This window comes from Pantherophis guttatus, chromosome 1, assembly GCF_059756535.1.
Source record: "Pantherophis guttatus breed Tessera chromosome 1, ASM5975653v1, whole genome shotgun sequence".
Taxonomy (NCBI): Eukaryota; Metazoa; Chordata; class Lepidosauria; order Squamata; family Colubridae; genus Pantherophis; species Pantherophis guttatus.
Genome location: NC_142063.1, coordinates 337,112,795 through 337,139,161, shown reverse-complemented (window position 1 = coordinate 337,139,161; position 26,367 = coordinate 337,112,795). Strand labels below are relative to the sequence as shown.

Sequence of the window (26,367 nt, the reverse complement as noted above, 5' to 3'; positions counted from 1 at the left end):
GTAGCAAGGAAAAAGACACACAGATGTGCTCCTAGCAAATTCCAAAGTATTTTCAGCAAAGTATCCTCGTTAAATTCTAACTTGCTCAAGAACAACAGTGTAGGAAGAAAGCTGTGTTAATCTATGGTAGCAAAAAATAAAACAAAAAAACCAGGAGTCTGCTAGAATCTGTTTCTCATTCACAAATTTTATTCAAAGCCACAAGCTTTTGCAAGGTGCGGCTTGGTTCGTTGGATGCAAATGTTTCTCAGCCTTGGTATCTTTAAGAAGTTTGGACTTCAATTCCCCAGCTGGGGAATTCTGGGAATTGAAGTCCAACTAACAGGACTAGACTGTTTTAGGATTTATAGTAGGATGATGCCAGGGAAGCAGGAAGTGGTGATACAAATACAAGTTACAGGTCACACAGATTTCAAGAATTTTATCAAATAATAACTGCCATATGTTAAAACTCATTGTGTTGTAAGACTTCTTGGATACATTATGACTGGCTGTAATATAAACAATGCTGCACTTCAATGACTAGATGGATTAAGGGCCACCTTCATAGTTGATGTCGTTGAATATGATTCCAGGGTCCAATGGTGTCGTTTAGTACCTTAAAGTCCAGTTTTCTATGCAAGAATCCAAATTACAGCTTTCTTGATAGATGGTTGGTTTGCCTCTGTTTAAACCCCTGAAGGGAAGGGAAGTCCACCCTTCTCTTTTCAACCATTGTCACACTTTGGTGTCATTATTATCATCTCGTTTTCAGCATCTACTGGGATTACGCCTTGATTGTACCGTTCAGCCAAATTGTCTGCATCCACTGCCACCAGCAACGTAAGTCTTCATATTTGATGGGTTTGAATACCTACAACAGAAGCTAGCAGTGATTTAAGAGAGCATCTTTTCTCAGAGTTGCCATAACTGATGAAATCTGTCTTGAAATCAGTAATTACGTTAGTTTGTTAGTGAATTGCACCAATTTCATGCTTTAACTTGGTATGTGTCAACTTTACTTGAGTGCTGTCAGAGAAGGAATTTGAAGTGGCTGGAGAACTTTGTTGAAGGCATCCAGAAAATTTGATGATTAATATGTTAAATAAGAGAAGCTAGTAATTGCTGAAACAAAATGCCACCCCAAATGAGGATCTAGTGGAGGGGAGGGTCGGATATATTTTTCATAGGCTGCAAGTTTATCACTGCAGCTCACTCTCCCCTGCCTCCATACAGAAGAAATTGTCTGCTTACTTAGGGGAGTGGAGGCTAAAATATATGAAGAATGGTTACATAGGCATGGCTAGTTTAGTGAAGAGAAGGATCAGGGGAGACATGATAGCAGTCTTCCAATATTTGAGGGGCTGTCATAGAGAGGAGGGGGACAACTTGCCTGAAGGCCAGACAAGGAATAATGAATGGAAGCTGATTAAGGAGAGATTCAGTTTAGAAATAAGGAGAAATTTTCTGACAGTGAGAGCAATCAACCAATGGAACAGCTTGCCTTCAGAAGTTGTGGGAGCTTCATCACTGGAGGCTTTCAAGAAGAGACTAGACTGCCATTTGTCACTAGAAATGGTATAGGGTCTCTTTGGGTGGGGATTAGACTGGAAATCCTCCAAGGTCTCTACCAGGCCTATGATTTTATCATTCTATGAAATTGATGTGCAAGGCATTCCTAAGTAATTTCTTTGTCATGCACTTTTGGTCCTACTTAACTTCAACAAGGGGTTGTGTTTTAGGACTGCAATTCTATACTGCCTTTTGTTGCTGTGGTTTTTAAAGAAACCAATAGCAAGGAATATTTTATCCCTGCAGCTGACCAAGGTGGGACTTTGGTGCTGGTGAGCCAGGATGGTATCCAGAGGCCCCCCCTCCATTTTCCACCTGGTGGACATCTCCTGGCCTTCCTTTCTTGCCTTGAGAATGGCCTCCTGCCCCGTGGACAGCTGGAGCCTCCATTGTGGTCCCAACAGGGAAAGGTAAGGCTAGAGACTCCAACTCTGTAGAATCATTGCTCTGTTTCAGCCTTCTCTAACATGCTACTACCTCTAATTTACAAGTAGTCCTTGTTAAGCAAGGATTGAAGGGTATCAAGTTCTAGAGTAGGGGTGTCCAACCTTGGCATCTTTAAGACTGTGGACCTATGGACTTCATGGCTGGCTGGAGAATTCTGGGAGTTGGTCCAGAGATTTTAAAGTTGTTAAGGTTGGACACCCCTGTTCTAGAGCAACTTAATGATTCCCTTCCTAATTGACTCGGGTGATGACATTAGAAATTCCAAAACTTGAAATCTGGAAATGGCACATGGAGGTGATTTCATCCCTGCAGAAGGTATTAAGTGAACTGTTTATTAGTGGATTCCTGGCTTCTCCCTAAATTGGAATCCATCACTTGTTGACTTCTCCTGTCTCCTAATCCCCTTACTTTTATCTGCTCTGAATTGACTGCTAATCTTCTAGACTGGGGGTTCCCTCTCAAATCTTAACATCCTAAGTGGGGAACTTCAAGTACAGTAAATGTTCTCCATCACAGCCTGTCCTCCAGTTTGGCCTCTTTTGGCCTTTTTACAAATGCCCTACTATTACAGACACTTGGTGGTTTAGCTTACAGCCACTTATTCACTCACATACTCAAACCCCTGGTCAACAGCTGCACTGTCACGTGTGAAGCATCAGAATCACATGTTAAGTTCCAGTTAAGCTGATTTATTACTCATATCAATACAAAGGAATCTAACTAACATTAGTGCTAAATTAGCACTAGATAATAATTAACAGAATTCAAGAAGGGGGTCGGATTTGGATTGCTTGTTGGGAATGTAATGACTCCAGGCTGATTCCTCTCTTGACTCCACCTCTCCAAGAGGCTCTGTCTCGTCTTCTATATACACTCAAATAATTTCCAAGTGAACATTGAGGCACAAGCAGTTCATTGGAGCACATGGAGACCCAGTGAATTTAAAGTAACTTTACTGGCTGCAATGTACATTTGCTCTTTCTCACAAGTACCCACAAACTCATCCACACTTACCCATGGCCTTCTCAACTAGGCTGGCAGGCACTACCTAGAGAGATGGAAACCATCATGGATCCAAAGATGACTTGAAGAGTGGGTGGGCTTCACGACCCCATGGATACCCAAAGCCCTTGCTTTGTGGATTCTCAAAACTAGCAGATGCTTTTGCCTTGTTGTTTTTCAAGTCTGGTACCTTTTGATGGGGCTTGGGGAGGGGTTTCCCATGTGTTCAGACCCAAGGTCTAATCTGGTTCAAGTAGCATTTGTTTCCTTAACAACTTGGCTCCTTCTTAACGATCTCCCCAAGAGATCTTTTAGATCAGGGGTCTCCAATCTTGGTAACTTTAAGACTTGTGGACTTCAACTCCCAGAATTCCTCAGCCAGCAAAGCTGGGAGTTGAAGTCCACAAATCTTAAAGTTACCAAGGTTGGAGACCTCTGTTTTAGATAACATTCCTGGGTTTTGGTCCTCTCTGCTTACCTGCCTGCTTCACCTTTAGGTATGGCAGCTTCAACCTCATCTCATACCACCTTGTCTTGCAGGGCAAAGTTTTTCCAAAGCTCCGGAAACGGAACAGCCACAACCGGTCGATGGACATGGAAGAAATGCCATCAGTCATGGAGACGGCTACTGATTATGTCTTCAGGATTATTTACCCAGGCCACAGACACGAGAACAGTAAGGATTTCTACTCTTCTGGTTTCACAGATTGTGTGAGAAAGGCAACGTGCAGAAATTGAGGCATTTGAAATCCTGGCATTTTATCCAAACAAATTCTTAAAAGGAATTCCAGGTAATCCTCGACTTACAACCACAATTGAGCCCAACATTTTTGTGGCAAAGTGAGACAGTTATTAAGTTAGTTTTGCCCCATGTTACAATCTTTCTTGCCACAATTGTTAAGTGAATCACTGTAGTGGTTAAGTTAGTAATACGGTTATTAAGTGAATCTAATTTTCAAATCTAATTGTGAAGTTTCTGAAAAATCTAATTTTAAAAAGGGATGCGGTGGCTCAGTGGCTAAAACACTGAGCTTGTCGATCAAAAGGTTGGTAGTTCAGCAGTTCAAATCCCTAGTGCCGCATAATGGGGTGAGCTCCCGTTACTTGTCCCAGTTTCTGCCAACCAAGTAGTTTGAAAGCACGTAAAAAGTGCAAGTAGAAAAATAGGGACCACATTTGGTGGGAAGGTAACAGCATTCCATGAGCCTTTGGCATTTAGTCATGCCAGCCACATGACCACGGAGATGTCTTCGGACAGCGCTGGCTCTTCAGCTTTGAAACGGAGATGAGCACCGCCCCCTAGAATCAGGAACGACTTGCACATATGTGTGAGGGTAACCTTTACCTAATTTTCCCATTGATTTTGCTTGTCAAATTGTGATCACAGGACCCCAGGACACAGCAGTGGTCCTAAATATGAACCAGTTGCCAAGTATCCGAATTGTGACTGCGTGACCATGGGGGATGCTGCAACGGTTGTAAGTTTGAAAAATGGTCATAAGTGACTTTTTTCAATGCTGTTGAAAAACAGCATCGAATGATCACTAAATGAATCGTTGCAAATCGAGGACTTCCTGTATCTAAATTTTGATCACATGACCCTGGGGGGATGCTGCAATAGTTGTAAGCGTAAAAAACAGTCATAAGTCACTTTTTCAGTCCCATTTTAACATTGAACAGTCACTAAACGAATGGTTGTGAGTTGAGGACTCTCTGTTGAAGTAACTTTAAAATCAACAGTAACTTCAGAATCTTAGAGTAATAATAATTTGTAATAATTTGTTATAGTTTTGCTACCTGACTCCCAGCAATTTGGGGTGATAATTCGCAAGTTGGGGAATGCTGGAATGGTTGTCAGTGTGAAGAACTCCCATAAGTCACTTTTTTCAGTGCTGTTGAAACTTTGACACTAAAAGTCACTAAACAAACTGTTGTAAATTGAGGACTTACCTGTATAATATAATCCTTTTAGTATGATGTATACGGTGGGAGATGGGGAAATTCAATCTCTCAATAACCTCACATCTACGGTGACAGCCAGAACTTCTATTCTGCAATCTCGGGCAGTTTATAGTCAGGATTTCAATGTTCCCAGAACAGGAGCAGAAGTAAATTTCCTGTAGGTTGTCATAACCCAATTTTTTTGTGGGAAATGACATATAATTGTTGCAGTTTTGATGTTGAGGTTGCTAAACCCGAATGGGAAACCTACAATCTTGTGAGAATTAACTCTGGCACCTTTTGGTGGGACCAATATGTTCCCACTCCTGTTGCTAACCCATAATTAAGTTCTGGGATATAAAACAGCTTTATAAACTATATTGTGGATGTTGCTTTGATTAACCAAAATTAGGATTAACATCAAATTTGTCTGTTTGAATGACCCAGCAAAAATAAATGAAAGGGCAGCCAAGCCTCTAGTTTTCTTCTCATATCTTTATTCCAAGAAGAAACACATAACATTGGGAGTTGTATAATTTATTCTTCTTGAACTGAATTATGTGGGGGGTTTTTTTGCTATCACATCAGAATCAGCTAGGTGAGTTTTACTTTACCTTGCAGGCCAGACAGGTGACATAATGCTCAGAAGCTTGGAGGACATTTTTATGCCTTTTATGTTTTCTGTGTATGCAAGTTGACCAACTCCAGATGGATCAGAAGAATCTATTTCAGATCCATTCTAGTTGATCCATTCTCAGTGATTGGAATTCTAGAGTTTTTTCAGCCTAAACTATTTTATTGGATTGTTATGCAGGTAGTCCTTATGATTGTAATTGAGCCCTGCAATTATAGTCATAAGTCATGACAGTCATAGAGCGGGTCACTATATAACCAGACCCAATTTTACAACCACTTTTTTACAGTGGTTGTTAAGTGAAAGTGGTACTGCCAAGAAATTATGTGAACCCACTGTGCAGTACGGGTCTGTTTTTGCCAGATATGAACACTCTTTTGCTGGATATAAACACTGTTTTCTGGCAAAAATGCTGTAAATCGTGAACCTATGACTCTGGAGTTTTGCAAATGGCCATAAATGTGGGCCTGTTGCTAAGAGCCCAAAATGGGTATAGTCTTGGTAGACTAAGAGCCTTGGTAGTACAGTGGTCTAAGGCACCCTGTTATTAAGCTGGTTATTAAGACCAGATGCCTGCAATTACTGCAGGTTCGTATCTCGCCAAGGCTCAAGGTTGACTCAGCCTTCCATCCTTTCTAAGGTAGGTAAATTGAGGACCCAGTTGTGGGGGCAATAAGCTGACTTTGTATAAATATACAAAAAAGAATGAAGGCTATTGCTTAGCGCATTGTAAGCCGCCCTGAGTCTCTGGAGAAGGGCGGCATATAAATCAAATTTAAAAAAAAAAATAGTCTGGATATGGTAACTAGGAAACTACAGTGGATAGTAAGTTTGTTTGTATTATCAAACTTATTGGCTGCCTGTCTTACCACAAGTTCCTTTTGGGAGGTCAACCGTAACTTCCAACGGTCTCTAAGTGACAGATCGTAAGTTGTAAAGATAAAGAGAAATAAGCACAGCCTTTCATGCTGTCTTTTGCTCCAGAAGGAAAGTGGAAAATGGGTGAAAAACATTCACTGCATTGTGTAACATGCTAAACTAGGTTAAAACAGAGCTAGGTCAATTGTGGATCATCATGATGTAGAATCCAGCCATTATTTTAGACTGTTGGATGCAGCTAGCCCTCATTTTAAGCCAAGATACGGTTAATAAACTGTATAATGATTCATAGGAATAATGTCTTATCTGAACATGGAAATTTGGCTTTGTTAATCTTAGTCTAGGGTTGTGTGTGTTGTTATGTGTGCCCCTGAAATGGCCGTCCTTGGAGGAAAAGGTAAGGATTTTATGAGCAGAATCTGGTGGATTACATGCAATTTTGAGTGAGTAATCTACTATCTAACACCTTACGCAAACATCACCTATTGTGCACCAGGGTTTGGATGAGAGAGATACAAACTCAGGGTTGGGTAGAGAAGACATTGGTTGGAGATTAAAAATTCCGCAAATCCATGAAAATGAAATTATATGCTGACCCCTAAAGGAGGGGAGGACCACATGTCCTTTTAAGACTTGATTGTCAATCCTGGCGCCCGTTTTGTTTTCTTATGCTCCTCTTTCACTATTTTTTTGAGCAGTAACTATTAACTACCACCACTTAGCTGCCAGCCGCTCTGCCTCCGTCGACGATGACGAGGAGGAGGAAGACAAGCTGCACGCAATGCTATCCATGATCTGCAATCGGAACCTCACAGATTCTAAAAGGATGAAAGGTTTTTATCCTTCTGCTCCCTGCCCTCCCAACTCACTTCATTTCTCCCACTGGCTCTGGAGCAACACCTGCCTACTCAATGTACAACAGTGTTGGCATTACTGCAATGACAGCCCACTACTGGGGCACCCTTATGAGTCAGGGAAAGCAACTATGTGGAAAGAGGGAGAGAAGAAAACATTGTCTCTCTTTCCAGCCTATCGAAGAGAAAGATTTGGGGGGGGGGGGCATGATAACTGTCTTCCGGGACTTCAGGGGCTGTCACAGAGAAGAGGGGGTTGACTTATTCTCCAAAGCACCAGAGGGCAGGACAAGGAGCGATGGGTGGAAGCTTGTTAAAGAGAGGTCCAAACTAGAAATAAGGAGAAACTTTCTGACGGTGAGAAGGATCCATGCCTCCTGGAGTTGTGAATGCTCCATTACTGGACGTTTGCAAAAATAGACTGGACAACCATTTGATGCTTGCTTCAGACGTTGTGGGTGCTCCATCACTGGAGACCGGACAGCCACTTGTCTGGAATGGCATAGGGCAGTGATGGCTAACCTTTTCTGGACCGAGTGCCCAAAGCACGTCTGAACCCCCAAAATGCAATGTGCCTCCCTGCATGTGCCCCACCCCCAGCACATGTGCGCACGGGCCCCGCACACACACCCTGCGCATGCACACGTGCTCAACCGCATGCACCCCCTGCATGTACGCGCCCCTCCCGCACATGCCCATTCCCCCACACATGCGCGCGGGGCCCATGCATGTCCCCCCCCACCCGCGCATGGCGGCAGAGACCTGAAGACCAGCTGGCTGGCAGGATGCGTACACCCATGCGCGGCAGAGGTGAACTGGGGCGATGGCTCACCACAGAGGGGGTGCTGCATGCCACAGATTCGCCATCACGGATATAAGGTCTCCTGCTTGAGCATGGGGTTGGACAGAAAGAACTCCAAAGGTCTCTTCCAACTTTGTTATTCTGTTATATTCTGTTAAAATCTCCTGCCTTGAGCAGGGATTAGACTAGAAGACCTCCGAAGTCCATTCCAGCTCTATGATTCTATGCTGTATGTTTCTTCATTCCATGAGAACCAATTGCTAGTTCCTTCTCCTTTCTTTTACTTACTTAAGCCTTTCTTAACCTCTCAGTGCTCTGATTCCCATAAGCCACTGCCAGCATGGACAAAGGCCACGATAGCTGAGATTAATGCAAATTGACACCTAATTTCTGTGGAGGGGGAGAGAGAATGGAGAAAGTTGATTTGAACCTAAGTTGGAATTAATTCATGCGTTGCATCCTGTTTATTTATTTTTTTTAAAAAAATATTTAGTTATTTAAAGATAGTTCCATAATTCCCACTTCCCAGGACTTTAGGCGTTTAACAAGTTGCATCACAGATTCCATTATTTATTTATTTATTTATTGGTTCGATTTATATGCCGCCCTTCTCCGGAGACTCAGGGCGGCTTACAATGTGTTAAGCAATAGCCTTCATACTTTTGTATATACCTGCTTAGTAGGGCTTTTGCCCCCCCCAAGTGGTGTTCTTTTTTATACAAAGTCAGCTTATTGCCCCTACAATCCGGGTCCTCATTTTACCTACCTCGAAAGGATGGAAGGCTGAGTCAACCTTGAGTCTGGTGAGATTTGAACTTGCAGTAATTGCAGGCAGCTGGCAGCTAAGTACTACTTTAATAGCACTTTAGTCCGCTGCGCCACCAAGGCTCTATTAACATTAGCAGCTTTGAAAGTCTTGTTAGAGAGAATAGGGCCGTGATGGCAAAGGGAGGTGGCACACAGAGCCATCTCGGCGGGCACACAAGCTGTCGTCCTAGGTCAGTTCCACCGCACATGTGCATGCGCCTCCTGCCGTCCAGCTGATTTTCGGGTATCTGTCATGTATGCAGAAGATGCATGCGCATGCGTGGGGGGCGGGGGAGTCATGCATGCATGCGGCATGCCCCCTCCCCCGTGCCCCTTTTTTGGTCCCAGGAGGCTTCAGGGAGGCCTGCTAGGCCCAAAACGGGGTGCAGGGGGTTGCACGCACATGCACAGGGGAATGCAAGGTGGGGTCACACACCCACGCAGGGGGCGCACAGAGGGATTGCATTATGGGTGTGGGCACGCGGTCGCGCACACACACATGCTTTTGGCACCCGAGGAAAAAAAGGTTAGCCATCACTGGAATAGGGCAATCCATATCTGTTGCTGTCCCCCACTATAGTAAATAAGGGGTAACTTAAAAACCTTTCTAAAATTTAATAAAAATCAGACAACACATTTGGAAATGGTTATATTAGGCTGAGGAGCTATTTGTTAATACTTTATATCAGGAGTCTCCACCCTTGGCAACTTTGTTGAAAGTCCACAAGTCTTAAAGTTGCCAAGGGTGGAGACCCCTGCTTTATATTACTGATTCTATCTTAGGATAGTGGAGTCCTTGATGCTCTCTGAGTTATCTTGAGAGTCCAGTTTGACTTATGAGGCCTATCTAACCTGATGGCTTAATGGAGAATCTTCTGTGCTTGTGCTGTGCCAATGAATGCTGTGCCAATGAGCCCTGGTAGCGCAGCAGACTAAAGCACTGTTATTAACATCAGCTGCCTGCAATTACTGCAAGTTCAAATCTCACCAGGCTCAAGGTTGACTCAGCTTTCCATCCTTTCTAAGGTAGGTAAAATGAGGACCCAGATTGTGGGGGCAATAAGCTGACTTTGTATAAATATACAAAAGTATGAAGGCTATTGCTTAACGCATTGTAAACTGCCCTGAGTCTTCGGAGAAGGGTGGCATATAAATCAAATTAAAAAAAAAAAAGAATTCTCCTCAATTTGATGTAGAAAAATATTTCTTAGATCAAGTCCCCTTTGGGTATAAAACTCTCTCAGGCCAACTGCTCTGAAGAGTTCATCCAAAACCAGGAATCTTGGCCCTAGGACTACCTGAGAGCTCAGTTCAAGCAGCCCCCTACTCATCCCAAAAGAAAAGAGCCCCCAAACCTTGGCTTTCTTTGCCCATAAAATAATTCCCTTATACGTATGTAGTTCGAACATCCAAGATGTTTCTAGTTAACCACCACCTCCAAAAAGAATCCTCTCGAGCAAGGAAAGTTCCAGAAAGACCAATGGAATTATGAAGTGGGGAAGTCGCTATGAATTTAATTCCCATGGTAACATAGCAGGAGGTGTGATTGGGGCATGTAAAATTACAGTAGTGGCCAAAATTGTGGAAACCTTTTGGGAAAAGTATATTTTTGAGGTTTGATGGCTAATAACACCACTTTTTTTGGGGGGGAGTTCCAAGATAATCATATTCCACTGCTGGAATGGCCTGGGAATAGCCCAGACCTTAACCCAATTGAAAATCTATTGAGCCGACTAAATAAACTTGTTAGTCAGAAGCGGCCCAGCAATAAAACCCAGTTAATAGAAGCAATCATTCAATCTCGGTTTCACATTATAACAGCTGCAGGACTAAAAGACTTGGTTCACTCCATGGGAAGATGTTGTAAGGCCGTAATTCATGCTAAAGGTTACCCAACTAAGTATTAACTGACATGGTGATAATTTTTGTATATCTCATTTTTTCTATGGTGATAATTTTTATATATCTCACTTTTTCTACGTGTTTCACTTTTCTTCTCTATACTGTATCTGCTATTCCAATAGTAAATCCTTCATAAAAGTTATTGCATTACGTTCTTAATTAAATTATCTTTCCATTGATATATAATTTTATGGTACTACTCCAAAAAAAAAAAAAAAAAAAGTGGTGTTATTAGTTAGTTTTAGAAAATACACTTTTCCCAAAAGGTTTCCACAATTTTGGCCACTACTGTATAGGATTTGATGTGAAGCAATTCTCTGCATCCCAAATCTCCATCCCAAGATTGTCCATTTGGAACTACCATATATTATGCGGAGAGATCTGGGACAGGTAATTTAATCTATGGAATTCTCTGCCATAAGACAGGATGAGCATGACATACACGAACCAGTTGAAAAGGGGATTAGGCACATTAATATCCACGATTCACAGCCATGAGGCTTTGCATGGACTCCAGCAATGGAGGAAGAAGCCACCCCATTCCCTGTTTCTGGGGAGCAGGAGGACCATGGGTGCTTTTCAATGCCATCTTGATTGAGGGTCACCTGGGAATAAATGTTCTGAACTAGGCAGACTGTTGTTTTTCTCCTTTGGTTATTACAATTCCTTGGAAGTAAATAAGAGGTTGCATACCGTATTTTTCAAAGTATAAGACACACCTTAGTTTTTGGGGAGGAAAATAAGAAAATAAAATTCTGCCTCTGCCTACCAGGTATTCATCTGGCTAGCATCCTTAGCTTGGTTAGCTTCAGCACATTAGTTTGCTGGTTGTGAAAGCGTACATATTCATTGCATTTTTGGGCTCCGCACCTCACATTTTCAGCCTCCAAACGCTCCGTTTGAGAGGCATTCAAGGCTGTGGGGATCACCAAAGCACATCGCTACTGATCACTGCCCGAAAGCGCAACGCAGAGAGATCAAAAATGGGGTGTCCGGAGGCCGAAAACGCGATGCGCAGAGGCCAAAAATGCGTGGAGGCAGCAATCGGTGGCGATGTGCTTTGGCAATCACTGCAGCCTTGAACGCCTCTCAAGCGGAGTGTTTGGAGGCTGAAAATGCAAGGCACGGAGCCCAAAAACACAAGCCATTGTCTGTGGCAATGTCTGCAGCCAGGAAGAGGGCGCGTGATGGCCAAATAGTGGGGGCCGAAGGGCGGGCAGGACTACATTAGGAGTATAAGACGCACCCAAATTTTCAGCCTCTTTTAAGGGGTGCGGGGAAGTGCGTCTTATACTCCGAAAAATATGGTACCCCCTTATCTCCACAGGAAGCCCCTCTCAAACACTGAGCATTGAGATTTCAGATGGGTGCAGACCCTGATGTGCTTAATGACAATACTGTTGTACCTGGTGTGCTCTTCATTTTGCTTTTGAGTCCCTTGCAATTTCTTTAACCTTTTGCATGTGTCTAAACATTTGGCAGAGATCCATCGCCGCAAACCAAAACCTTTAAGCTCATTCTGAAGATGCTGTTCACTCTAATTCTTCACTAATTCAGGTACCTTTCATCTGAATTCTTAGGGTCTGTGGGGTTCACCTTAAAAGGACAGTGTTTATTCTTTTCTTAATAACAATTATTAATGATTCCAAGATCTTTTCTTACCAAATGGAAGAGAAAAGTGGGAGGAGGGGGGGGAAAACTCTCCCATCTCTTTATGATTGACTGTAGGAGATGTTGCCATAAATACTGGCTTGTTCAGCTCGTTCCTGAAGAATTAAAGGTGAAGAGCACTTGGTCGTTTGCTTGCTTTTGTTTCTGCTCTCTTTCATGATTTGCTTTTACGGCTTGATCTTATTTTTGTTGAAAAGTTTTTTAATCACGCTAACAACAGTTGTCCGCTCCCTGCACCTCTCTTTTGCTATGAACAATCTGACATCAGTTGACTCTGTGTTACCCATCCCTCTTTCCCTAACATCTCACTGTTGCCCCTAAAATTAAGCTCCGGTATTAGCCGCAAGAATGCATGCTTGGCATGGTGCCGTTTCCCCCCTTTTTATTATTTTCTGTTCCGCCACGGTTTTGAATGTGCTGTTGTAAAAACAAAGCAAAATCATTTGCTTGCATGGTTTTATTTAGCTGGCCTTTTTCTGGCTGAATCGTTTGCGTTAACAGGCATTGTGGATGAGCTGAAGGCCAGGCATTTATGTAAAAAAAAAGCATAATCTGGGTTTTGTATAGTTTTCTTTCGTTAAAAAAAAAAAGTTAAGAAATCCAGTCTGTGGAGATTCTCAGTTGTTCAGGTCATGGTTGTCCCAAAAGTGCTTTTTTTCAAGAGGCAAACTAAACTTTGTTTTTCCTTGAAGCTGTTTTGCTTCTCATCCGAGAAGCTTCTTCAGAACTGAAGAACTGAAAAAGCTTCTTGGATGAGAAGTGAAATGTCTTCAAGGAAACAATCGAGAAAGTTCCAGTTCCCTTTTTGAAAAGCACCTTTGGGATTAAGAAATCCATTAAAAAACAAAACAAAAAACAAAGTAATATTTTGCAACGAATCTACTTTGGTTGCCCTCACCCTGAAAGGTGATATTAAGATGGAAATAAAATTGTTGTTGTAAATTGCCCATAGTCTCTTAGGGGAGTGAGATGGGCTGTGTAGAAATTTAATAAATAAATATCATTGTATATGGGGAATATGTTGGAAAATTTTGCACAGTATGTCCTTTTCTTTCTTGTCCACACGTAGCTCAGCAAAGCATGATGTGCTCCAGTCCAAGAAAAAAACTAAGAAACTTGGTGCAAGATTTAATCTTTGTCCCTCCCTCCCTTCCTCTTTTGCCTAGATATTAATGACATCACTGAGATGCAAGGATATGGTGCCGGCTTCTTTTCGTGGCAGCTGGACCACTACAACCAAGGTTCCTTATGTCTCTCGTGCTCCACGGATGGCTCTCCTTACAATCTGCCCAGCTGCTGCACTTGTATCCATGACAGGTGAAGTAAACACTTTAGAACAGGGGTCTCCAACCTCGGCAACTTTAAGACTTGTGGACTTCAACTCCCAGAATTCCTCAGCAAAGCTGGCTAAGGAATTCTGGAAGTTGAAGTCCACAAGTCTTAAAGTTGCCGAGGTTGGAGACCCCTACTTTAGAATCTCTTTTCAAGCCCCTTGAATGAATATTGAAGAATTCTGAGCCATTCTTGACAGAAGAAAAGTAGCTACTGTCACTGGGATCAAGAAGATTATTAGGACTTTATTATTTATTTATTTGAATATTTTTATCCTCCCTTCATTATTTTTATAAATAACTCCAAGGTGGTGAACATATATAATACTATTACCTCATCCTATTTTCTCCACAACATCAACTCTGTGAGGTGGGTTGGGCTGAGAGAGAATGAGTGGCTCAAAGCCACCCAGCTGATTTTCATCCTAAAGTGGGACTAGAACTCACAGTCTCCTGGTTTCTAGGCCAGCGCCTTAACCACTGCACCAACCACTGGCTTTCTTTTGTCATATTTTAAAATTGAGTGTGCAAATTTGGGGAGTGGGTTTGAGTTGACTTCTTAAAATCTGTCCTTTTGCAAATGACATTGTGTAAGCCAGTGTACCTTAATCTTAGCCTCTTTAAGATATGTGGACTTCAACTCCCAGAAAGCTTCAGCCTGCATGCTGGCTGTGGAATTTTGGGAGTTGAAGTCCACAGATCTTGAAGGGGCTGAGGTTGAGAAATACTGGTCTAAGCTGAGAAACTAAGAAGAGCCAGGTCTGGTTAATTCTTGCATGTGATAGCACCAGGGCAATAGCAGGCTAGGAAATTGATTGACATTCTGGAAATGACAACCTGGTTTTGTATTGTATTGCTGCTTAGCATGCTTGCTAAAAAATTGTGCTCAACTCAAAGTAGGTTTTCCTTTTTTAAAAAAGCCATGACGAAAGCTACCCTTGCTTTAATTTAATTCAAAGACCTTAAAATAATTGCTGACTATCAACTGAATGTCAGCAATATCATGTGTCTTAAGAGTGGGAGTTGTTTGATAGTGCATACTAAAATAATGGGGGCATAGGGGGTAGGGGGAATGTCTTTCATTAGATGTATTTAAGTGGAAGCTAAACAGCCCTTTGCAGGAGAAGCTCTAATGTGGATTTGTGCATTAAACAGAGTTAGACTTCATGGCCTAATTGCTCCTTTCTAATTCTAATTCTAGGTCTTTATCTTGGTTGGGTGTATGATGGGCACTTGGCCACGGGAGAGGACAATGAGAACTAGTGACTAAAATGTCAGGTTAACAGTAGGAGACCCTAGATTCGAATGGACTATGGAATTCTCATTGTAATTACGCTGTGAGGTTATTAGCCCATCTCTGCTTGTGGAACCATTGTGAAAACACTGCAGAATAATCCCTATTATAACATTTTAAAGACCTTTGAGGGGAGGGATGAGAAATGAGGAGCAAAGACAGTTGTTGGTAGAATCAGTCTTTGATGTATGTATTCTGTATGTTGCTTTTTTTCCTAACAGAACCCCTCTAAAACTGTTGTGTGAAAGTATGAAGAGGCAAATTGTTTCCAGAGCTTTCTATGGATGTAAGTTCTGTTGGTGAGGCTGGATCCCAGCTGGGCGTCAAACTTAACTGCCTACCACACCTGGTGCCATCCAGGCAAAAACTTCTATAGAAGGGCTCAAAAATGAGGAAGTTGGTGGACAGAGCAGAGGTTGACAAATGCCTCAAGTGTTGGAGGAGGCCTCAAGGGCAGAATTAGCCTTGAATCCTTGCATAGCCGCAAGTGATCCAGAACTGATATCCCTTAAGCTCTATAGAACCTTATCTATCTGTTCCCAGGAGAAGGCTGGCATTCTGGGGAAGATTCCTGTATAATAGGCTAGATATAATGAAGTAGTTGACTTGAATCCTACGTGTGGGGATCTCGATTGCTTGCAGCTGACAGCAACCCAAGACCAACCCCATCCTTTTTATTATGTGTGTTGACATCGAACACACATGGAAAACAGGCAAGGGTTTGTATTTCAGTGCTCTGTCCATCATCTTGCTAATTTTAATCCTCCCCTTCCTCACATGGACACCTCTGTATTTGAGTGTGCCACTTTTATTGATGAAAAAAATTTATATGACTGTCCAATTCACTCACAATGATTCTGGATGGCTTAAGAAGTAAAATACAAAATCCAATAAGCCTCCGCCCCCATGGTGGCAAGAATCAAATCAATCACTTGATGTTCTCTGTATCACTTTGGGGTCACCAGGCCTGCTGGCAAAATCAGGTCTTCATGGCCTTTGGAAAGAGTGTAAAGATGGGGGCCAATCTTATCTTTACAGGGATGATGTTCCATGGGGAGGGAGCCACCATACAGAAGGTACCGTATTTTTCAGACTATAAGACGCACCGAAGTATAAGGCGCACCTTAGTTTTTGGGGAGGAAAATAAGAAAAAAGCTGATTGGTGGGTAGATCAGCCTCCCGGAATACCCCCAATCAGCTGTTCCCAGAGGTGAATTTTAGCAACAGGGTCGTTGGTTGTGAGCTCTGCGCCTTGCTTTTTCAGCCTCTGAAACCTCCGTTTCAGAGGCTGTTTTTCTGAAGCTCCGTTTCAGAGGCTTTTTTCAGCCTCCGAAACCTCCATTTCAGAGGCTGGGCAGGGCTACATTCGGAGTATAAGACCCACCCAGATTTTCACCCATAATAAAAACTATGTACAACAATAGAATTTAAAAGCAGTAAAATAATTAAATCATAGGCCGAATTTAAAACTCTCATTTTAAAACCAATTTTAAAACCCCATTAAAACCAAATTAAAATCATTTATCCCATCAGAGCGGCTTGCTGGAATAACAGGGTCTTCATTGCACGACGGGAGGCACAGAGGTCGGGGATCCTTCGTATGTCCGGGGGTAATTAATTCCAGAGGGCAGGGGTCCCCACAGAGAAGACTCTCCCCCTGGGTGTCGCCAGTCTACATTGTTTGGCTGACGGCACCCTGAGGAGGCCCTCTCTGTGTGAGCGTACCGGTCGGTGGGAGGCAATCGGTGGCAGAATGCGGTCTTGTAGATAGCCAGGTCCTAAGCCATGGAGCGCTTTAAAGATGGTAACCAACCCCTTGAAGCGCACCCGGAAGACCACTGGGAGCCAGTGCAGCTCACGCAAGAGGGGTGTTACATGGGAGCAACGGGTCGCCCCCATTATTACTTGCGTGGCCGCATTCTGGACCAGTTGGAGCCTCCGGGTGGTCCTCAAGGGGAGCCCCATGTAGAGAGCGTTACAATAGTCCAGATGGGAAGTGACGAGGGCATGAGTGACTGTGCGCAAGCGTCCCAATCCAGAAAGGGGCGCAACTGGGAAATCAGGCGAACCTGATAATTTGCTATTTCTTTATCTGTTTTTGACAATTTAACGGATGTCATATACCAGCGTTACCTCATTTTATAAAAGTTATCTTGAACATTTTGACACAATGCAAATTTATATCAGCTTCCGTTTTTAACAATATGCCCATATTTATATGATAACCAAAATGTGTAGCTTGAGAATAATGGAAATTCTGTGCTGTAATCCCAACCCTGGTGGCCTCCCTTCCACCAGAATTCTGCTATTTTAAGCCAAGTTCATTTATTACTTTTTACAAGCTTGCTGACAGCCAGGCCACTCATAGAGTGTGCTATAAAACACACAAAACATGTGCTGTTGTCTCAGAGCAATTCCTGGGAAAGCAAGTTGGACTGTGTAAGATCTAAATTTGATGACAGTGGCTAAGGGCATCTGGTGAATTTCAGTTAGAACAATTTCAGTTAGAGGAATACAAGAAGCCCTCAATTTATGACCATTCATTTAGTGACTGTTTGAAGTTACAAAAATGACTTACAATGATCCTCTACTAAGGAGCCGTGATGGCACAGTGGTTAGAATGCAGTATTGCAGATTGACTTTGCCTGCTGCCAGAAGTTCGATCCTGACCAGCTCAAAGCTGACTCAGCCTTCCATCCTTCTGAGGTCGGTAAAATGAGGATCTAGATTGTTAGGGGCAAGTTGCTGATGTCAGGGTTCCAAGTAATAGATCCATCGCAAGCAAAAATTCCAAGGCAGATGGATTCCTCAAAGAATAGCTTTATTGGAAATATCAAATTGGCACATATCGGGTGAAAACCAACTCTGAAGGGCCCCTTGGTTTTCACCTAATTAAAAGTAAAAGTTTTTCCCTCAACCCCAAACAATCAGTTACATGGCCCAATCAACACAGTGTCCACTGGTCTGGTGACTTCACTCCTTCTTCCTCCGGCCAGGTGTGAGAACATCCTTGGTTCCCAAGAGAAAGTATTTTATTTTGACTACACAACCCCAGCTATCTCTAATCCCCCCTCCCTATTCCTCGGCTCCAGTGTGGCAGCACTGAAGCTCCAAGATGGCTTCGGCCAGGCTGACTCTGTAAACCACTTAGAGAGGGCTGTAAAACACTATGAAGTGGTACATGTCTATTGCTATTGCTATGATTTTCACAACATCCCCATGATGACATGGTCAAAATTTAGACGTTTGCCAACCGGCATGTATTTGTGATGGTTGTCCCATCATATGTGATTATGCGATTTCCATTTGCAACTTTTCCAGTTGACTTCCAAGATGTAAAATCAATGAGGGAAGCTGAATTAACTTAACAAACATTTATTTTTATTTATTTATTATCAAATTTATAGACCGCCCTTCTCCTGAAGGGCTCAGGGCTGTGTACAGCCAAAGTAAAAAACGTAGATACAAACATTAAAAACAATTTAAAAAGATATATATAAATTTGGCCCCAAAGTTAAAAAACAGTAACAAAACATATTAAAAACATTTAAAAAGCATTAAGCCAGCCCGGCTTGCTGAAAAAGGAAGGTCTTCAGGGCACGGCGGAAGGCACCAAGGTCTTGAATTCTTCGTATCTCTGGGGGCAGTTGATTCCAGAGACCAGGTGCCCCCACAGAGAAGGCCCTCCCCCTGGGGGCCACCAGTCTGTATTGCTTGGCCGATGGCACCCTGAGGAGGCCCTCTCTGTGGGAGCGCACCGGTCGGTGGGAGGTCGTTGGTGGTAGCAGACAGTCTCGAAGGTATCTAGGTCCTATGCCATGGAGCACTTTAAAGGTGATAACCAACACCTTGAAGCGCACCCAGAAGACCACCAGGAGCCAGTGCAGCTCACGCAGGAGAGGTGTTATGTGGGAGTGCCATGCAGCTCCCATCACCCGATTCATTAATAATCATGTGATTTGCTTAATGACCCCAACCAAAAGGTTGCAGAATTGGGCACCACAGCTTTAACAACCACTTCATTTAGCAAAGGTGTCTCTGGTCCTGAATGTGGTCATAAGTTGAGGACTGCACATACAGTGCCTCCTGTTGGTCAATAAGTTGTGAAAATACCATCATACTCTGCTGGTTTGAACAATGAATGCCAGACCTGTTAAATGTGTTGTCTTTTCTCCACACAGGGCTTGCTTACTGCCGTCACTTGTCCACTGTCCGAACTCACTTGTCTGCGTTGGTGAACCATTCCATCATCCCACCAGATAAACCCACAAGTGCTGCAGAGGGACTGACCAAAGAGGTCTGGAGCAAGTACCAGAAGGATAAGAAGGCAAGACTATGTAGATTAAATATAGACAGCCCTTGATTGTGACTATTTGATTAGAGATGCTTCGAAGTTACAATGGTGCTGAAAAAAATAATTAATGTTGGTGGTGGTTTGTCTCCGAGCTTGTTGTTCTGCTGATGAACGTTTCATCAGCAGGCTAGTTGAAGTTCAGTGGATGATGTTACCTAGCATAGTGATACGATGTTCAGAAATTGAATAAGAAGCTCAGAGAACAAGCTACCACCAACGTCTGAAATAATATAGGGCAGTGTTTCTCAACCTTGGTAGCTTGAAGATGGGTGGATTTCAACTCCCAAAATCCCCCAGCCAGCAGCGCTGGCTGGGGGATTCTGGGAGTTGAAGTCCACCCATCTTCAAGCTTCCAAAGTTGACAAATACTGGTATAGGGTTTCCTGCTTGAGTAGGGGCCTGAACTAAAAGACCTCCTTCCTCCTTCTACTCTGATTGATTGATTGATCGACCACCTGAGCTATAAATATTTCCCATCATTTCTAAATAATTAAGGACTATCCTGCACTTGCAATCATTGCGGTATCCCCCACAGTCCAATGATTGTGGCCTGGAAGCTCGGCAACTGGCTCGCACTTATGAGAGCTGCTGTTGTCCTTAATGGCTTAAATGAAACTTGCATGTTCAGTAGCACTGTATCTCTGAACACAGGACAATGTTTGTGGGGAGAGCGACACAGCGGAGGATCCTAGAGGTCTTTGGCGTTGGGTGACCAGGGATTTTAAGTAAACAAACGATGCGTATTTTTAGAGACATTGGCTGACCGTTGTGTGCGCTAGATTGGATATAGCTTTCTTTGACCCAGCTTGGATTTCCTTATATTCTTAAGAGGAATCATTCACAACATTATGTTTCAGCAACAAACCAGTTCTGGATTGCAAATTTGTTCTCATTTTCCTGACCTTAAATGGAACAATCCAGGCATAAGAGGGGACTCGTCAGCTTCTTGATGAGAGGGACTTGCTCTCTGCCCATATAATTAATTGTAAGCGGAAGCTTTAATTCACCCAAATGTCTTTAATTTTGGAAATATTGTTAGATATAAGGATTTGTTAACAGACATTGCAGAATTGAAAAGGGAAACAAGAACTGGAAGAACAGGGAATTGAAATCGATTGGTATATGTATATGCAAATACAAACAAGATATGAAAAGGATGTTAAATTACATGGTTTTTACTTAGAAAAGACTGAGCTGGATAAGATAACGCACAGGAACAGAGGATAAATTAATTTTAAAAATGTTACAATTTTTTATTGAGCATAAAATTAGAGGCAGAACAAGTAAAAGAAACAGTGATAGCCTGGGCAAAAAAAATTGGATATTCAATTGATTTAGATAAATGGCAACAGTTATGGGAAAGAAATTATAAACTAACAATGTCCACTGCATATAACTAATTTTGGATTTTAATGGGGGATTTTAACTGTCGGGCCAAATTGTTTAATTCATTTTAAATTGTTTTTATATTTTGTATTTGATGTTTTTTACTTCTGGCTGTTCACCGCCCTGAGTCCTTCGGGAGAAGGGCGGTATATAAATTTAAATATTAAATTAAATTATTAAATTTTAAGCACTGGGAGGGGAGAAACGGAGGATGTTTTGACTGGCTGTCCCGGATAACAAATAGAAATGTCTCCCACTACAATGTTATTTAGTTATGTATTAGATTTTTATCCTATTTTTATTATTTTATAAGTAACAAGAAAGCAAGTCTACCCAATACTCATCCCTCCTCCTATTTTACCCACAGCAACAAACCTGTGAGGTTGGCTGTTTGAGAGAGAGTGCCGGGCCCAAAGTCCATAAGATGGGACTAGAACTCACAGTCTCCTGGTGACTGGCCCAAGTCACCTAGGTGGCTTTCATGCCTAAGGCGGGGCTAGAACTCACAGTCTCCTGGTTTCTAGCTGGGTGCCTTAACCACCAGACCAAATTTGTTGTACGGTTTTGGTTTTGATCAAATCCTAATTTTACAACTAACTCCATCTAAGCAAATAACTGTCTTTACCACAATGAATCAGTTATCTTGAGCTATAAAAAAAAAGGAGTTTTTTCACTTCTGAGTTGGCAGGTGTTAGCTAAATTTCCCATAATTACTCTGTCTCAATCTCAATCTCACTTCCTTTCATATTAGAATTACAAGGAATTGGAGCTGCTCCGACAAGTCTACTACGGTGGGGTGCAACATGAAATTCGGAAGGAGGTGTGGCCGTTCTTGCTGGGACACTACAAGTTTGGCATGAGCAAGAAGGAAATGGAGCTGGTACTTGTTTGTCTTCAGTATTTCCAAGGGGGGTTCTAGAACAGGGGTCTCCAACCTTGGCAATTTTAAGATTTGTGGACTTCAACTTTCTGGGAGTTCTGGGAGTTGAAGTCCACAAGTCTTAAAGTTGCCAAGGTTGGAGACCCTTGTTCTAGAAGATGATCATTCAATTTATCCGGAGGCTCAGGAATACGATATACAGAGAGATTCTAGCTTCAGGCCCAGCATTTTGGTTAAAAGGATGAGAGGATGGGAATGACTTCTCCCGATGTCCCTGAAAAACCATTTGCAGTTGCAATAAGAAAATACTGAGCTTTGCGAAGTTTGTTGGCTGGGATTTTGCACAGCAAAACAAGTGGAAATGTTGACTGTCCCCCTAGACCCGTAATGGCGAACCTATGGCACGGTGCCACAGGTGCCACGCAGAGCTGTATCTGTGGGCACGCGAGTGTTGCCCTACTCAGCTCCAGCGCGCATATGCGCGCCGGCCAGCTAATTTTCAGGCCTTCCGGGCCCAGCTGAAGTCAGGAAATGGGCTGTTTCCGGCCTCTGGAGGGCCTCCCGGGTGGGGGAGGGAAGGCTGTTTTTGCCCTCCCCAGGCTCCAAGAAAGACTCTGGAGCCTGGGGAGGGCAGAAAACAGGCCTACTGGGCCATCACGTGCCAAAAGTGGGGGTAGCGTGGGGGGTCACGTGTGCATGTGCGGAGGGTGGGGCACATTGAATTATGGGTATGGGCACATGCATGCGTGAACCCCCCGCATGATCTCCACTTTTGGCACACGACAGCCAAAAGGTTAGCCATCACTGCCCTAGACTTTTCATCATGAGAACTAGAAAACACGGTCAATGCAACCTTTAGGGCAGTGATGGCTAACCTTTTTGCCATCACGTGCCAAAAGCGGGGGGAGCGTGGGGGGTTGCGCACATGTGTGCCGACACCCATAATTCTATGCGCCCCCCACGCATGTGCGCACGACCCCCCCTCCCATGTTCCCCCGCTTTTGGCACATGATGGCACAGTGGGCCCGGTAGACCTGTTTTTCATTCTCCCCAGGCTCCAGAGCCTTTCTAGGAGCCTGGGGAGGGCGAAAACGGCCTTCCCCACCCCCCCCGGAGGCCCTCCAGAGGCTGGAAATGGCCTGTTTGCTGACTAGTGGGCCCAGAAGGTCTGAAAATCAGTGTGCCGGCGCTGAGCTCGTGTGCCTACCGATATGGCTCCATGTGCCACCTGTGGCATGCGTGCCATAGGTTCACCATCACGGCTTTAGGGTTTCTGCTAAGGAGTTTGTCACAGATTATATCGATAGGAGATGACCAGGCTTAGGCTAAGTCAAACACATCATCAGTCACGAGTCCCTTCGCACCCACAAGAGATCTAAGTCCAGTCATTGTGAATTCCTTATCGACCGCAAAACTGCTTTGCCTGTTAGTAGTTCAGATTCTTGCAGGGAGCTTAAGTTTATCGTAAATCTTTATACCCATTTGAACTTCCTGGATCTCTTGTTTTCCTGGTTACTTGACGGTATCATTCTGTGGAATTGCTATCCTGAAATAAATTCTTCTCTTCATTCTTAAGGTGGACGGGGACATTATACGCCGATACAAGAAGGTGATGACTGAGTGGAAAGCCTGTGAGGTGGTGGTGAAGCTTCGGGAGAAAGAGTCTCAGACGGCCACCAAGTTTTCCTCCGGGAGCAGCATAGATAGTCACGTGCAGCGGCTGGTCCACAGGGACTCCACCATCAGCAATGATGTAAGACAGAGGTGGGGGGGAAACAATGGCCTTTTATGACTTGTGGACTTCAACTCCCAGAATTCTTGAGCCAGCCATGCTGGCTCAGGAATTCTGGGAGTTGAAGTCCACAAGTCATAAAAGGGCCATCGTTCTCCACTCCCAATGTAAGATGATTGGTTGGGTCCATCAGTAAAGTCACATCTCACTCTTGTCATAAAAAAAAATCTGCAAAGTAAACACCAAGCAGCTGTCATATCCTTCCATATTTTCATGTTTTAGGATTAACCAGGCAGTCTTCGACATACAACCATTTCTTTAGTGACCATTCAAGGTTAAAACAGCCCCGAAATTGCGTTTTATAAGATGGTCCTCGACTTGCAACAACCGAGCCCAAAATTTATGTTGCTAAGACCATCGTCAAGTGAGTTTTGCCCCACTTTACGACCTTTCTAGCCACCGTTGTTAAGTGGACCACTGCAGTTGTTAAGTTATTAACATGGTTGTTGAGTGAATCTGACTTCCCCCATTGACTCTGCTTGCTGGAAGGTTGCAAAAGGTGGTCGCATGACCCTGGAACGCTGCAACCATCATAAATATGAATCAGTTGCCAAACTTGGATCACAAGACCGTGGGGATGAGGCAACAGTCATAAGTGAAAGATGTTTGTAAGTCACTTTTTTCAGTGCTGTTGCAACTTTGAATGGTCACTAAATGAAGTGTTGTAAGGTATGGATTACCTATATAACCATCACAGCAACAGCAACATTTTGCTGCTTGGCAACCAGCATGTACTTAGAATGGTTGTGGCGCAGGGGTGGGTTCTAAATTTTTTTACTACTGGTTCTGTGGGCGTGGCTTATTTTTTGGGCGTGGCTTGATGGTCATATGACAATTCTTTAGGATTTAGCAGAGGTACTGGTCTACCAGGCTTTTAACTGCTTGCAGAGCTATACCAGTCTACTCATTTATTTTTGGAGGCACCGGTCTACTCATTTGTTTTTGGAGGCACCGGTCTACTCATTTTTATTTTTATTTTTTATTTGATTTATATGCCGCCCTTCTCCGGAGACTCAGGGGGGCTTACAATGCGTTAAGTAATAGCCTTCATACTTTTGTATATTTTATACAAAGTCAGCTTATTGCCCCCACAAACTGGGTCCTCATTTCACCTACCTTAGAAAAGATGGAAGGCTGAGTCAACCTTGAGCCTTGGAGAGATTTGTTTTTGGAGGCACCGGTCTACTCATTTGTTTTTGGAGGCACCGGTCTACTCATTTGTTTTTGGAGGCACCGGTCTACTCATTTGTTTTTGGAGGCACCGGTCTACTCATTCGTTTTTGGAGGCACCGGTCTACTCATTCGTTTTTGGAGGCACCGGTCTACTCATTTGTTTTTGGAGGCACCGGTCTACTCATTTGTTTTTGGAGGCACCAGTCTACTCATTCGTTTTTGGAGGCACTGGTCTACCACCACACTGCCTTTTAACACTGATCAGCTATAGGGCGGCCCTTTGAAGCCCTGCAGCAAGAGTTTAAACAGTTTTCTTCCTTCTAGCCAATCAGCTGGGACTCGGGAGGCAGCAATAGATTGGGGGTGGGGCCAAATAAAAGGTAAGAATAACTCGGGGGGGGGCAGGGGGCGGTGGGAGGGCCCAGCTCCCAAACAAAGAGAACTGGTTCGGTGATGTCATATCATCACCGCTACCAGCTCAGCCGAACCGGGCCGAACCAGGAGGAACCCACCACTGTTATGGTGGGATCACCGTTGGCTACTTCTGCTGACCGTCAGCTGCCAGCAGTTCAAGTCTCACCAGCTCAAGGTTGACTCAGCCTTCCATCCTTCCGAGGTCGGTAACAGGACCCAGAATGTTGGGGGCAATAGGCTGACTCTGTAAACCGCTTGGAGAGGGCTACAAAGCACTGTAAAGCGGTATATAAGTCTAAGTGCTATTGCTATTGGCCATCTTCCCAGCCAGCTTCTAACAAAGTCAGGGAAGCCAGATTCACTTAACAATGGCAGCAATTTGCTTAACTCTGGCAAAGAAGTCATAAAAACCAGGCACAGTTCACTTAACAACCGCTTTTATTAGCCATGGAAATTCTGGTGCCAGTTGTAGTCATGCATGTCTGACTGCTACCCTGTTTCCCCCAAACAGACATCCCCTGATAATAAGTCCAATCGGGCATTTGAGCGCATGGCAATAAGGCCAAGCGCTTATTTTACGGTTCAAAAAAATATAAGACAGGGTCTTATTTTTGGGGAAACCCGGTACATCTAAGGAGACAGTTCAATGTTTCCCTTGCACTTTGGTCTCCTAACAGCCACTCTCCAAAAGTAGAAGTTGCAAACGAATGTTATGGCATCTTGTTTTTCCTTGAAAAAAAAATCCAGCTAGCTATTCCATCTTTGATTCAGCTATATTGATCCATTTTGTGTTTTTCCAGGTGTTCCTTTTTTTTTTTATAAAATATTTTATTAGTTAAAAGTACAAACAAACATAAATACAACGGTACAACATACAAAACAAATGAACATCAATCAAGTCTTACGACTTGCTCTTAAAGTTGCCATATTGGTAGACTATTTTTCCGCATTTATCTATATATTTGTATATTTACATATTTACATGTGAAGCATTAATATACGTTCCATCCTTAAAATTGTTACACTCCTTAATTGGTACTCTTAAGTTTTGTCTCAAAATTGACCTTATTCTTTAGAGTCCCTATGAGTGTATTTCTAACTTTTTCTCCAACCAGTTATACCATTTTTGCCATGCTAAGTAGTACTCTGTGTCATCTTTCTCTTGTAGCTGTTTTGTAAGTTTATCCATTTCTGCGCATTCTGTGATTTTAGTGATTATTTTGTTTTCTGTCGGTATGTGTTCCTGTTTCCAG

The 26,367-nt window shown here is 43.2% G+C and overlaps 1 protein-coding gene across 10 annotated transcripts in view; it reads left to right on the top strand.

Annotated features, from left to right (window-relative positions):
* The window catches only part of SGSM2 (small G protein signaling modulator 2), a 136,057-nt gene that overhangs the window by 86,980 nt on the left and 22,710 nt on the right, over positions 1-26,367 (top strand). For 5 of the 10 annotated variants that reach the window (XM_060693194.2, XM_060693192.2, XM_087889618.1 and 2 more), the window contains 9 exons: positions 755-822; positions 1,798-1,961; positions 3,541-3,676; positions 7,153-7,287; positions 13,657-13,807; positions 15,337-15,401; positions 19,297-19,442; positions 21,607-21,735; positions 23,312-23,488. In XM_060693194.2, the coding sequence (XP_060549177.2) occupies positions 755-822; positions 1,798-1,961; positions 3,541-3,676; positions 7,153-7,287; positions 13,657-13,807; positions 15,337-15,401; positions 19,297-19,442; positions 21,607-21,735; positions 23,312-23,488 (1,171 nt within the window). The remainder of the gene's footprint in view (positions 1-754; positions 823-1,797; positions 1,962-3,540; positions 3,677-7,152; positions 7,288-13,656; positions 13,808-15,336; positions 15,402-19,296; positions 19,443-21,606; positions 21,736-23,311; positions 23,489-26,367) is intronic. The other 5 variants (XM_087889609.1, XM_087889617.1, XM_060693193.2 and 2 more) reach the window with 1 other exon arrangement.